Genomic DNA, 14965 nt, shown 5'->3' on the forward strand with positions numbered 1-14965 from the left:
AAAAAAGATCCAAAAAAATAAATAAAAATAAAATAATAATATTATAATGATCACATCAAGATCTAAAATTAATTTTGCCATAAGGAAAATACAGCAAAGAGGAAAAAAAAATGCAAATGCCAAATATCGCTGTTTAACAGTTACTGTATGGAAAATGTGCACTGGCTAGAAAGGGTCTATGTGCGCTACATGGGTGGTCCGTGCACTCAGAATTATTATTTGTTCACCAAACGAGCCCCATTATGGTGTAATATACAATAAAAGTCCATTAATGGCACAAAGTAAAAAAAAATCCTCTTACCCGGAAAACTTTTTTCAGTTTGGCACCAGCCAGCGCAGCCGCCAAGCCTGATAATGGACGGTTTTCTTCTGAGCTAATGGAGGCCATAGAGAATGGAAGTGGGGGTGCAGGTGGCGGCGGAGGAGCTGGTGGTGGAGGTGCAGACATAGGTGCAGGTGGTGGCGGTCCTGGCGGAGGTGGAGGTCCGGGCGGAGGAGGTGGTGCTGGACATGATGGAGGGAGAGGAGGAGGTGGTGGTGGTAGGGGTGCAGTGGCCGACGACGTCTGAGACACATTTGACCCTGGAGGAAGAGGGGGTGGGGGAGGAGGTGCTGGTGGTCCCGGAACAACACCTATAGGAAATAAGAGCATAAGTAAAAAATAATAGTAGCAGAGGTATTACAGCCAAACTAAGTCCTGCTCTAGTTGATAGATATGTGATATTGATAGGATTTAATTAACTTCAACACTCAAAAAAACCAAACATTAAACTGTTAGTAAAATTAGACAAAAGTTAAATTGAGAAACATAACCATATTTGTGAGGGTCTGCGGTCTGGATGCCGCATATGTGGATGGGGCATTAAAAACCCCAGGGCAAAAAAAAAGGCTGATCTAAAATACACTATCGGATCCACAAGAGGGCGCTAGAGGCCTATCGACAGGCACAGCAATGCCGCAGAGGGTGCCGGGATATTTGCAAAAATTGTATGAAATGTCATTTAAAATAATTAACAAAATATAACATTTGCACATATCTCCGTGCCCGCCGGGTGGTTTTTGAGGTTGCAGGTTTATTTTAGTTTGTTAGGAGGTGCGGACTTTGTATTTTGCACGGCTATGGGCAGTGGTATTTTGCAATGTTCATTACTTTTTGTTTTTTTGCATCAATTGATGTGCGCTGGAGTAAAACCAAAATCTATTCTCAAATAACATTTATCAACGAATCACAGGATAGGTAATAATAGTACGAGACCCCTCCATTGGGACCCCTACTTATCACTAGAACATAGGCGCTAAGCTCCATATGAGGAGAATGGAGCAGCACCTGGTCCAGGTGATCCAGGACCCATCATCATAACGATTTAGGGGGAGGGGGGTAGCACTGTAATTACCGCCACTGGTTTTGAGTCAGTGGTCCGCCAGTACTCAGAGACGTAGTGTGTGCACAGAGCATCGCATCATAGCCGAGATCCTGCATTGCAGATTCGGACTAAGATGTTAAGATTCTGTTCACCTTGTTTTTAGTTCACGTTCAGAACATGTATCAGGAGGCAAAAAGAAAAAAAAATGCACCAAGTACCAAGTGCATGCATTGGGAGTGCAGGTGGGACAAAAAAAAAGCAAAAAAACATGCGGCACGGAGGGCGAAACCCTACAGTGCATGCGGTAGGAAAAAAATAAATGTACACAGCATGCAGAAATGTAGAAGGGGAGCGCACAGGGCATGCGGCAGGGGAAACCAAGAAAAAAAAAGGCACATAGGGCATGCATTAGGGGGGACAATAATGCTATGTGCACACGTTCAGGATTTTTTTGCGTTTTTTCGGCCGTTTTCCATGGGAAAAACACTAAAAAAAAAAAAAAAGCGCTTACATGAAGCATCCCATCATTACAATGCATTCCGCAATTTTTGTGCACATGCTGCATTTTTTTTCTGCAGTAGAAAACGCAGCATGTTCATTCATTTTGCGGATTTTTCACGTTTTTGCCGCTATATTATTGCACTGGGAAGCTCCGGGGGGGGGTAAAAAAAAAAAATCCGTGCAAAAAAAACAAAACGATAAAAATGCATGCGGATTTCCTGTAGAAAAAGTCCGGTTTTGTTCAGGAAAATTCTGCAGACATTCCTGAACGTGTGCACATAGCCTAAACGTACACAGGGCAGCGTCAGGAAAAAATATGGACACAGTGCATTGCGGCAGGAAAAAATATGGACAAAGTGCATGTGTCAGAGGAAAAAAAAAAAAGATACACGGTGCATGAAAAAAAAATGCTGCCACTAGTTAAGGCTGACATATGCCGCTGTGTAGGTGTATGACAGTCCTAATGCATGGTATAGGGTTTTTCATGCACTGCGTGCTCTCCTGGTGCATTGCTGAAAGCAGAGAACAAAACCAGAATATCCGCAGAAACCAAGAGTATCGCTCCCCCACCATCACCATGTGGAGGTCCTGGATGCAGACCTACGTGCTCACTTTCCACTTTCACAAGCCTTATGAATGCATGTCATAGGTTAGTCAGTTATTTGCAGTGACGGAAAGCCTTACCCGGATGGGTCGCAGGGTCAGTCGGCTGAGAGGTTGTGGTCAAGTCTGGCTGAGAAGCACAGGCGTCTCCCAGCACAGAGATTAAAGAATTCTCAACAGAGGCAGGGGAAGCTGCAGGAGAAGGCAGAACACCAGGCTGGGATGAAGGTGCTGAGACAAGAGGAGTGCATGGAGAAGAAGCGGTGGCTTGAGATGAGGACAGCGAGAAAGGTGGAAACAATGGTAACGGTGGAGCAGGAGGTGGTGCAGGGGTGCATGACACTTCATATGAAGACGTATCGGCATGACCATTGGGTGCATTGGACAGGAGGGCAAGCTGAGATGCAGACACTAGGTGCACGGCCCTGGGGCCGGTAGCCTTGCCAGGAGGACTACTGATCATGACTGGTGGGGATGGAGGAAGAGGAGCAAAATTAGAAGCAGACCAGGAGATGGGGTTCACAGGAGGTGGAGGTGGTGGCGGTGCAGGGTTCACCGGTGAGGGAGGTCTGGCGATTTTATTGATGGGTCGAGGAACGGTTGCATAATGAGGGAGGACGGGATGGAAGGCGGACCCCAGAGATGTGGCGAAACGTGACGCCGAGTGACGGAGGGGAGGCGTCGGCGGCGTGGAGTTAATGGCCTGGGAGGTGACGATGACATAGTCGGCGGCGGAGTCTGTACATATAGAAGCTGGGACGGAAATGGCTTTAGCGTAAGAGATGGGAGATGATGAGTGAGGCCGACACGTCGAGTAATCGAGATGCTGAGTGTTATATAATGAATTGTCATAAGATGAGGAGTCTGGAGAGCGAATGTGATATAAAGGCAGCAACAGACAGGACAAAAAAAAGGAGAGAGAGAAAAAAAAAGGAGCTAATGAAGCAACCAAACCGGCATTCAGAGGAAGAGTATCAATGAGATCTACGGTTAGTACAAGAAGATTAGATAAAGGTTACTGCATTAACAGAGAGATCACCCCCAACAAGACCACTGGATGACCTACCACCCCCAACAAGAACACTGGATGACTACCACCCCCAACAAGACCACTGGATGACCACCACTCCCACCACCAATGTGACATCTGGATGACCACCACCCCCACCGCCAACGTGACCTCTGGATGACTACCACCGCCAGAGCAACCCCTGGATGACTACCACCCCCAACATAGCCACTGGATGACTACCACCCCCAACATGACCTCTGGATGACTACCACCGCCAGAGTAACCCATGGATGACCACCACTCCCAACGTGATCACGCATCATTGATGGACGCTGGATATTTGTGTGTTGCTCCAAACAATGTTGGAAAATCTTCCCCACATTTCTTTCAGCAGGTCATTTGCACCCCTATACCATTAGATTGGCGTCATGTGCCCCAGATGTGGGTCAGAGCCATTCATCCCTCCCAGATGTTTAGGCAGAAAGATTTTGCTGCAAAATCTCCATTTGTGCAGAAATTGCAGGGATTTGACCCCTCGACTAGAAGAGGAAACAACTAACGTGTCAGATGTCTTTATAAAAAAAAAAAAAAAAAAAAATCGCTATAAAACAGGGTCCCATTGCATGCTGTCAGAAATGAAAGGTTGGCGCCACATCCATTAAATTTCTACAGTGTGTTTGTAAAGTCATGGTGCACTTTTGACCAGTCACTAGAAAGCAACAACAACAAAAAATAATAGAAATGTGAAATCTGCTCCAAATAAAAGAAAAACTCTCCCAGTTTCATACCTATTCAGTGCTTTTCGATGTGGGCTCCATTTGTTGCCCTACCCACTTCCAAAAGATAGCATAAGCTTGTAGTTGCATGATGTCACAGACCTGGCAGTGTATTAATCAGAGTTCAGTTTATCAGGGGTTAATCTGACTGGGGGGGGTTCAGCAAAAGCTTAAATAAGTTTGTGTTTGATTGGTTCTCCTTATCTCTCCTCATGAATCGGTCTGATACGATTGGGCCGGCGAAAAGGTAGCCAAAATGTAAACTATAAAAGTGCACCATGACTTTACGGAAGCACTGTATGAGAGCTTTGAAAAAAGTGGTCTAGCGCACTGCAATTTTTGGAGCTTCTGCAGACATTTCATTTCTATAGTATCGCCATATTCCGTAGCGTTCGAGTTCCCATAGAGTGGAGAGCGCTGCGTATGTGCGCCCACCTCTCCCTTCGACAGCGTGCGACGGGACTTGTTTGCTGCATCGAAATGCTGAAAATGTTCCCGATGGGACAACCCCTTTGAGTTTGGTAGGCATCTTACGCGGTAACCATCCCCCTAGTAAGCCTGCTATCACCCCCGTACACATTACAGGAAGGCCATCACTCCCGCAATCCTTAACCAACCCAGAAGCAAATCTGTGGCCTCAGGGATTGCACAGACGTGGTTGGGTTAAGACCGGGGTGACGTCTCTGTTGCTGCAGGGCATATCGGTGTGGCTGAGTGTTGGCGAGTACCTGGGTGGAGCACATCTTACCCGTGTTGGACGCCCGCCTCTCGCGCTCCCACTTCTTTTGCTCCTTCTCCAGCTGCTCCTGTAACGTGGCCTCCTGCCGCTCCTGCTCCAGCCTCTCTTGTTCCTCCAGCTCGCGCTCGAGTTGCTCCTGACGTTCTCGCTCCTGCAGCTCGAGCTCTCGTTCTAGCTGCTCCTGCTCTAGACGCTCCCGCTCCAGGCGTTCGCGCTCTATGCGCTCCCTCTCCAGTCGCTCCCTCTCCAATCTCTCCCTCTCCAGCCGCTCTCGTTCCATGCGTTCTCGCTCCATGCGCTCGCGCTCCAGACGTTCCCGTTCCTGCTCCTTCTGTCGTTGCTGCTCCTGCAGCTGCCTGGATAAAAGAAACCATGGTGACTGGGTAAACGCTCCGCTCAGAGGACATTAATATTTAAAGAAGAAAACCAGTTCGCTTTGTTACAGTGAACGAAAAACCGTGCTTGGCACAGAGATAAATAGGCACGTCACATCACCCCCACTGCTGTTCCCTTCCAGAAACAGCGCCATCCCTGACCATGGGTGGTGAGAGGTAATGCAGCTCAGCGCCATTCTTTTCAATCGGGCTCAGCCGTAATACCCGCCAACCAAAGGTGAATGGTGGCGCATTTTCTGAAGGAAAGCAACCACGTTTTTCTAATACTGGACATCCCTTTTAATACTACATGAAAGAACCGTCTAGCCGGCCCTCGCCCCTCCGGCTGATCGAAGGATTTCTGACCTTAGAGGACAGTTTTGTTTTTTTACTTATTTAAATGCATTTATTTGGGGCCAAAAATTAGGGCTTAAGTTCATTTACGGGGACCGAGTGGCCATATGGCCGACCACGGACCCTTTCGCACTGGGAATTGTTGAAATCACCAAAACGTAGAGTCGCAAGGAGCATCTACCAAAAGCAGTGCCGCAACACCGTACATGATCCTTGATGGTTCTGCCGGAAAAAAAAAAGCCACATAAAACAACCAAAGTGACCGGCTGGTGTCTATAGATGTGCCGCATCCAAATAAAACCGGAAGCAAATGACCCTCCGGGGTTTTGTCAGGACGGAGCAGACGTGATCCTTGAATGCTCTCCTGCTAAATATGGATCTCGTACCTTCCCCCTGAAAAACCCCATTTTCTGTATCCGACCCGGGCACACCGTACTTACAGCAGGAAGCGATCCACGTTTGGTCCATTTCCACCTTGCAGTACAATATAACATCCATAGGGCTTCATGCTGACCCGCGTCCCGGTAAACCCTGTGTTGTGCCGCTCATCGCCTTTTTATAAGCGCGTTTCGCCTTCGCTGTGACTTCCTGACTATAAATAGTGTGAGCGAAGCTTACGGAGGAGGAGGAGAAGAGGAAGGCATGGCAGTGAGTCACCCCGATGCCATCCGCACTATGGATTACACAGCAGCCAAAGGGGAAGGAAGAGTACGATCTACATAAGCAACCTGCGGCACGCCGGCTAATGTGAGACTACAACTCCCAGCATGCCCTGACAGACTAAGCCCTAATCCTGGATATTACATCAGAAGATATTAAGCTGCTCGGCAGATTCTTTTGGAATGAGGGATTCCCAACAAGCCTCAGTAACTATAAATAATCCATTAAGGAATGTGCCCCATAAATATCCTCATCTACAGACCATCTGCTGACTACACGTGTCGTAGAGCCGCAGATGACGGACGTGCTCTACCGCCGCAATGTTTATGGATGCCATAATGTGGAGGAAACTGGAGGAAATGATTGAGGCGAGCAACGAAAGTATCCTAAAATAATTGTCCTAGTCTGACACCAACAAGGACGCCATTCATTACATGTTGTGACAGCCGCCGTTCACCAGGACTGTCCACAACGTGTCATTAGCAAGATTCTGAGTAACTGTACCAGAAACATTCACCCATCCAGTTAGTAGTTACTTGACCAACCCGATCGATCACCAACCCGACCGCTCCCCTGTCGCAACCCCGCCCGTCCATCCTTTCACTGACTACTCACTCATCTATCTAACGGTTCGCAAGCCTACCTCATCCACTGCTCGCCTACCCGCCCATCCACTGCTCGCCTACCCGCCCATTCACCGCTCGCCTACCCGCCCATCCACAGCTCGCCTACCCGCCCATCCACAGCTCGCCTACCCACCCCACCCACTGCTCGCCTACCCGCCCCATCCACTGCTCGCCTACCCGCCCCATCCACTGCTTGCCTAGCCTCCCCACCCATCCACTGCTCGCCTACCCGCCCCACCCACTGCTCGCCTACCCGCTCCATCCACTGCTTGCCTAGCCTCCCCACCCATCCACTGCTCACCTACCTGCCCCACCTATCAATTGCTTGCAAACCGACCAGCCCATCTATTCATCAACTACATGCCAATCAGTCTGTCCACCCATCACCTGCTTACCAACCAGCCCACTCATCCAACCAAACCATTCACCCATCAACTGTCTGCTTACTAACCCACTTATACATCCATCAATTGGTTGCTAAATGACCCAACCATTCATTAACTGCTTGCTAACTGATCAGTCTATCTACCCATCAACTATGCGCTAAGGCTGGTTTCACACTTGCGTTTTTAAACGCATGCGTTTGGAAAAAAAACGCATGGTGAAAAAACTTATGTAAACGCATGCACAAAAAAACGTATGCGTTTTTATATTAAAAAAACCAGAAAACACACTGATATGCCACCCTCCACCATAAAGGTGATAAAGGGGATCCTAACCCTAATCCTAACCCTAAAGGGATCCTAACCCTAACGGGATCCTAACCCTAACCCTAAATGGATCCTAACCCTAACCCTACAGGGATCCTAACCCTAACCCTAAAGGGATCCTAACCCTAACCCTACCCCTAACCATAATCCCTTTATGGTTAGGGTTAGGATCCCTTTAGGGTTAGGATCCCTTTAGGGTTAGGATCCCTTTAGGGTTAGGATCCCTTTAGGGTTAGGGTTAGGATCCCTTTAGGGTTAGGGTTAGGATCCCTTTAGGGTTAGGGTTAGGATCCCTTTAGGGTTAGGGTTAGGATCCCTTTAGGGTTAGGGTTAGGATCCCTTTAGGGTTAGGGGTAGGGTTAGGATCCCTGTAGGGTTAGGGTTAGGATCCCTTTAGGGTTAGGGTTAGGGTCCCCTTTATCACCTTTATGGTGGAGGGTGGCATAGTGCGTTTTCTGGTTTTTTTATATAAAAACGCATGCGTTTTTAATGCAAACAAACGCATGCACAAAAAAACGCATGCGTTTCCATTGACTCCAATGTAATTTTTGGCCCCCCCCAAAAAACGCATGAAAACGCATGCGTTTTTATGTGTCCAAAAAACGCCCCTCAAAAATACTACAAGTTGCATTTTTGAAAATGAACGCATGCAGTAAAAAAACGCATGCGTTCAAAAACGCATGCAAACGCATGCACAAAAAAACGCATGCGTTTTCAATGTTAAATATAGGGAAAAAACGCATGCGTTTTTTTGTGCAAAAAACGCAAGTGTGAAACCACCCTTACCCACCCATCTGCTATACACTAAATCAATCATGCTAACCTCCATCCTCCCTATTACTAACACAACCATCCATACATTGACAACTCACCCCCAATGCATGAAATAAATCCAATCACCTATTAAATCTTTCACCTCTCCACCCAGCAACCATTCTCCCCCACAAAAAAAAAAAAAAAAAATTATGATTCATGGCCCAGATATACAAAAAATGAGACTCGAGATTTTATAGAGGATGTAGGACCAGTGAAAAATCTGAAGTAATTTCCAAAATGACCTCCCACGAAGACGAAGGACAAGTCATGAAAGTAACTGAGGCTGCCATGAACGAATTAGGCAATGTGGGTAATGTCTGGTGAGAGTTCCCCATAAGACATCTGGGGAATACCGGGTGGATGATTGGAGATGAGGGGTAACCTTTACAAATAGTCTTTATTAAAACTCTCCCACCATTTCATGTTTACAGCTTCTACATAGATCTATGCATCTCCATGGTTACAGACTACAAATTAATCTTGTGTAGTCGGATCCTGCAGTCATGTGTTACGCTATGGCCTCACAAGCAGACAAAGACCAAAAAACAAAAAAATAAAGTGAGACTGTGCAAGGTTTGTGTTCTGTAACTATGGAGACTCATAGGTCAGCATAAGAACTGGATACAAGAATCAGAAGATTATTTTGCTTTACACTATTTTCAAAGTTGCTTTATTATAACATTAAAACTGATGTAAACTGGTATAAGAAAATTTAATACCTCCGCTGAATCTCCAGCTCCTCCTGTGACGGACCATTCTGTACTTGTTGGGGTATATGAGAATTCTGCCGGGACAACGTCGGACCTTAGAGAAAAAGGAGTACGACAAATGATTAAAAAAAAAAATAATAATTTTACTTGTTTGCTACCATCATAAGAGGAAAGATGGAAAAAAAAGGCACAAAAACAGTAATTGCAGTAATTGTGCAAAGATTTTTTTTTGCTTCTGGTTTCCCACCAAATTACAGCAGGAAAAAAAAAATCACTGCATAAAAATAAATTATATATCTATCTCTATCTATCTATCTCCATCTATTAAAAAAAAACAAAATCACCATGTAATCCCATCCTGATACATTGCAACAAGCTGGACCCCTGTATGAGTTGCGGGTCTTTTGCTCAGAACCAGAAGTGAAGCTAGCAATGTTTTAAAAGGGTATTCCTATCTTAAAGATATGGTGTAACACTGGAATATGGATTTATGATCTTTGGGGGAGGGGGTGCACTTTCATGAATGGCGACCACTGGGCAGGTGAATGGGGGCACACAGCAGTTTCCCCGCATGGCTGGATGATGAGGAGTACTGCCATGTACGAAAAAAAAATCAGCGTACAGGACAGAGAAATCAGTGGCCCGTCATGAGGGTCCCAAAGATCAGACCAACACTTATCACTTTCTAAAAAGGGATTACACCTCTTGTAAATGAGCGCCAGCATCAGATATACGAGTCCCCGTGTAATTACAGACACCTGTGTACAACTAATCCTCATGAGGTAGGAGGGAGCGGTGGAAATCCTGGAGATAGCCCCCCCAGCTGTGATAGTAAATGTTACGCCATCACTACCCAGGACATCAGCAGTGGGTGCTACAGGGCTGGCTGCACCCTTCTCCGCACCCCAATACCATGGTACAGCCACATAACATCTACCGCACATCATCACACCGTGTCCTCAAATCAATAAAGGAGCAGGACCATGCATTCCCAAGTAAACTGTGGAAGTGGCGAGTACGTATAGCATTAGCGGCTCGTACTTACAGGCGAATATGCGAGCGCTATCTCGTTTATGGCAGCACAAGTACTTCCACATCCCATCGCTCGCAGCGTCTTCATGGCGTCCATCGGAAAGCAGATAGAGGACCATTGTAGAAACTCTCCTCAGAAGGTCATGGTTCAAGTAGCAAAGGGCATTAATCTTCAGAAGTTCTGCCTCCTTAAGTTTGGCACATCATGGTGCAGATGGCACAGGGCATCATCAGATGTAGTTCCTCTCCTAAGCTTCGTGGGTTATAGTCCAGGTGGCAGAGTATAATTTTCAGAGGCTTAAACGTACACCAACTTCTCTAAACTTCAGCAGGTCAGTGATAAAGTTCAAGATGAACCAGAAGCTTAGCCTGGAACCCACCTAGCTATGCTCAGCAGGTCATGGTCCAGTGACCACAAGGCATCAGTCTTCTGAAGCTCTTCCTTGCAACTACTCTCCTGACCTCAGTGGGTCTTCGTTCAAGTGGCAGAGATCAGTTGTCTTCAGACAATCCAACTTGCACTCACTACCCTAAATTCGGAAAGTTATGGTCCAGATGTCACAGGGCATTAATCTTGTAAGTCTCAACTTTGTACCCACTCCCATGGGCCATAACAGGGCATTGGTTTGGGCAAGGCTCAGAAGATCATGGTCCAGATGGCACAGGGCATCAGTCTTCAGAGGCGCAGAAAATCATGGTCCAGACGGTACAGGGCATCAGTTTTCAGAGGCTCAGAAGATCATGGTCCAGACGGTACAAGGCATCAGTCTTCAGAGGCTCAGAAGATCATGGTCCAGACGGTACAAGGCATCAGTCTTCAGAGGCTCAGAAGATCATGGTCCAGACGGTACAGGGCATCAGTCTTCAGAGGCTCAGAAGATCATGGTCCAGGTGGCACAGGGCATCAGTCTTCATAGGCTCAGCCTTGCAACTACTCTCCTAAGCCTGGGAGATCATAGTCTAGGTGGCACAAAACAGTCTTCAGAGGCTCCCACTCCAGAAAGCTCACAAGATCATGGTCCAGATGGTGCTAGATGTAAAATTAGAGGTTACCCATCTCCAAATGTTCAGCAGGTAATGGAATAATAGGGTATCAGTCTTCAGAGGTTCAGCTTTTTACCCCACTGTGGCACAAGTGAACATCTCAGCAAGTCCTGGTCTAGGAATGCTGGCTATGGGGGTCCTCGGAGCCTCGCCAGGCACCTGCTACTTGTTTACCCCCGCGGTGAGACTGCCTGAAGTCAGATTGCAGTTTGCATTTCCCTGAATCTCCTGAATAATTGATGCTTCTACATCCATAATCCTAATAGCGTTCTACCTCCTCCTCCAAAAGCATAATGCAAGAGCGGGGCTGTCAGAGAAGAGGGGAAGCGCTGCAGCATATTACCAAGCATTACTGCAAGTTGGCCATTAACGATTCATTAACCTCCAGCTAGGAGCACTTGTGTCCTTCAGACGGAGCCATTACGATTACAGATACACTAAGGAACAAGGAGCCTGCACACCGGCGAGAGATCCAAAAGAGAGGGACTTGGCTAAATGGACGCAGGAGATCAATACTAAAAATAAGACTATGCATTATGGATCCGGAATAAAATATCACGTACAGTAAAATCCAGTGCACCGTCTGATAGTCTGGCATAATGATCTGGAAACTGGAACCAAAAAAATACAATAAAAAGATTTCTCATTATTATCTAACTGAAAAGTATCTGACAACTTCAGCTGAGTGATCGCTACCCCTCAATCTCATGACATGGCAAGTAGATGGATGAACGATCTTGTGTAAGCCTAGATAGGTCCACCAGGGTCTTCTCAGCCGTTATCTTGATAGTATCAAGCCGTTGGGTTGCTGGTCTTCGCCTTGCTTCTTCTATTCTTCTGACCATGATGTCCTCCTCCAGTGATTGGACACCTCATACGAAGAGAGCAAAGTAGGTAAGCCGTAGCTTGGTGATCCTTGCTTGGAGTGGCATGTCCTGATTGATTTGCTTCAATATTGATTTGTTTGTTCTTCCTGCCATCCATGATATTGCTAAACATCCTTCTTCAGCACCACTTACAGGTTCATAAAAACCACCCCACCACCCCTGTCCACAGGTTGTATCTGGTAGTGCAATTCAGAAAGTAACGCCAGAGAACCTATGGAGACACGTGGTGCTGTTTTTGGAAGTTTTTGAATGACCTCCTATTAGGAGGTAATCTCCTCCAAAAGATGACCAAACAGTCGCCAAGTGAGTTTGATAATCCAGCATTCATGGATTTATGGTGTGAAAGCGTATGTCAACAGATCAAGTAACAGAACGTGCCAACATCTACTCTTGTAGCCCTCTGCATATCTAGGAACCATATATAAGGGTAGACGCATTTGGGTCCCAATTTTACCTCTCTGACAAATTTGCTGCAAAATCCCTGAGTCCTAGGGTGCATTCACATGGTTCGTGCTCCGGCCAAAACAGAGTTTGCTGTGGCTCGGCGGACAGAGAAGCAGATCACAAAACTCAGGCTGAACCCAAAAGCATGACATTCGCCTTAGGAGGGTTGATCCTACTGACAGACTGAAGATCTGGATGAACTCTTTTTTACATCAGATGTCTCTGTTCTAAAAAAAAAAGAAAAAAAAAAAAAAAAGTATGACATCTTGACTATGGGAGATTTTAACTATCCATATATTTGCTTGGAATCTCTCTCAGGCAAAAGTACTGGGTCCAGAAAATTCTTCTCTCGCTTTTTTTTTTTCTTCTCAAACGGTAGAAACGGGAACAAGAGGATCTGCCATCTTGGACCTAATTATTACCAACAGGGAGGAGAGGGTTGAGGAAGCAAAATGTGGCTGGGAATATACAATATCTTGACTTTAAAGCAAAGCATTTATTAAAATAACTCATACTATCCTTATTCGAAAAAATGACCCAAGTATTGGATTGACAAGGCTAAGGTTAGGTGGATTCATAACTGGCTCAGTGATCGTACTCAAAGAGTGGTAATAAATGGTTGCACTTCCAACTGGAAGTGTGTTTCAAGTGGGGTACCACAGGGCTCTACAGAATGGGAGGATTAGAACTAAGCAACAGCACGTGTGAAAAAGACTTGGGTAAACTAGTAGATCACTGACTGCACATGAGTCAATAGTGTGATGAAGCACCAAAAAAGGCAAATACAATTCTGGGATGTATTAAGAGAAGCGTAGAATTTAGATCATGTGAAGTCATTATTGCCCTCTACTCCTCCTTGGTCAGCCCTCATCTGGAATACTGTGTCCAGTTTTGGGGCACAACATTTTAAAAAAAGACATTGAAAAACTGAAGCAAGTTCGGAGAAGAGCGACCAGAATGGTGAACGGACTGCACAGTATGTCCTATGTGATCAATGAGTGAAACAGGCGGCCACTAGAGGTGGTGAGTTCTCCATCAATGGAAGCCTTCAAACAAAGGCTGGCCACACATCTGTCTGATGGTTTAGTGACTCCTGCATTCAGCAGAGGGTTGTACACGATGACCCCGGAGGTCCCTTCCAACTCTATGAGTGTCTCCAGATCTGAAATAATAGAATCATGCCCTTATGTGTTTTTTTTTTCTTTTTTTTAATTCACGCCTCCCACTGTCAGGCCAGGATTTGTAGCCAGTAAAGTACAGTCTTGAGCATGCCGCCTTACATAAGGATTTTGCTTTGGAATAGATGCATATTTGCTCCTGATATAAACTTTGCAATCCAATAGGAAACCTGCATCATGAATAGCATGCAGATTTTTCAGCAGACTCTTCAGGGATGCAAAGTTACAGCCTATTTGAATCCACCCTTGTAGAGTATCATCTCCGTAATGGCCCATGTCGAATTTCTAAAAACAGCCCTTTACTTCCAATCCCAACTTTGGGACCATCAACTATCCAAAAAAAAAAAAAAAAGGGCTGCAGCCCTCATCTCTTTCTAAAACTGCCATGGACTATAATAAATACCATAAATCTGAGAGCAATAGCAGTCGCCACTGCGGTGGGCTGGATGAAGACTATGATGGCTGGAACCAAAAAACGACCGATCGACTGATAGGCGAGTCTTAGAAGTAGGACTTGAACCTATCTAGGCGACTTAAAAAAAAACAAACAAAACCTAAATATCTAAACCACCCCCATCCCTTTATGTTATCTGGATACACCATACGTCCTGGAAATCTGTGTACTTGGGGGGTTATTCCATAAAATGACAGCACAATGTCAATCAGCTGCTTGTAAAGCCAGCAGAAAAAGGTTGTGTATCAAAGTCGGAGACGGATGACAGAATCTTTACATTAATACCTCCTCATCTACAGTCTTTCTCGGCACCGGTTCATTTCCAAGATTAGACGTGAAAGTGGTAAAAAAAAAAAAAAGTAGATGACTGGCCTGGTGAACCTCAGGAAAATCATGGAGTTCCAATTATTTGGTCATGGGGGGAAAAAAAAGGCATTTAAGAGGAGGACATGACAAAGTTAAAATTGTTCTATTATTGGTCTTTATTAGAGATGCAAGAAAACATCAATAAAAACAAGACTGAACTGGGGCACTGAACCTTCAGTCAGTTCCATATTTGGCCTCAGGAGGGCAGTATATGAATGGAGATTGCACTTATTCACAGCTCATTGCCAAAAATAAAAAAAATAAAATAAAAAGAGTAATTGCAAAAATAAACAACAACTACAACATTGCGTCGTT

The 14965-nt window shown here is 45.7% G+C and overlaps 1 protein-coding gene across 3 annotated transcripts in view; it reads right to left on the reverse strand.

Annotated features, from left to right (window-relative positions):
* Positions 1-14965, reverse strand: part of ENAH (ENAH actin regulator) — a 70643-nt gene that overhangs the window by 16445 nt on the left and 39233 nt on the right. Inside the window, exons 4-7 of one of the 3 annotated variants that reach the window (XM_069768426.1) lie at positions 9255-9339; positions 5005-5351; positions 2550-3332; positions 302-633 (exon numbers count right to left, since the gene is read on the reverse strand). In XM_069768426.1, coding sequence (XP_069624527.1) covers positions 302-633; positions 2550-3332; positions 5005-5351; positions 9255-9339 — 1547 coding nt within the window. The remainder of the gene's footprint in view (positions 1-301; positions 634-2549; positions 3333-5004; positions 5352-9254; positions 9340-14965) is intronic. The other 2 variants (XM_069768427.1, XM_069768428.1) reach the window with 2 other exon arrangements.

Source organism: Ranitomeya imitator, chromosome 5 (genome assembly GCF_032444005.1).
Source record: "Ranitomeya imitator isolate aRanImi1 chromosome 5, aRanImi1.pri, whole genome shotgun sequence".
Taxonomy (NCBI): Eukaryota; Metazoa; Chordata; class Amphibia; order Anura; family Dendrobatidae; genus Ranitomeya; species Ranitomeya imitator.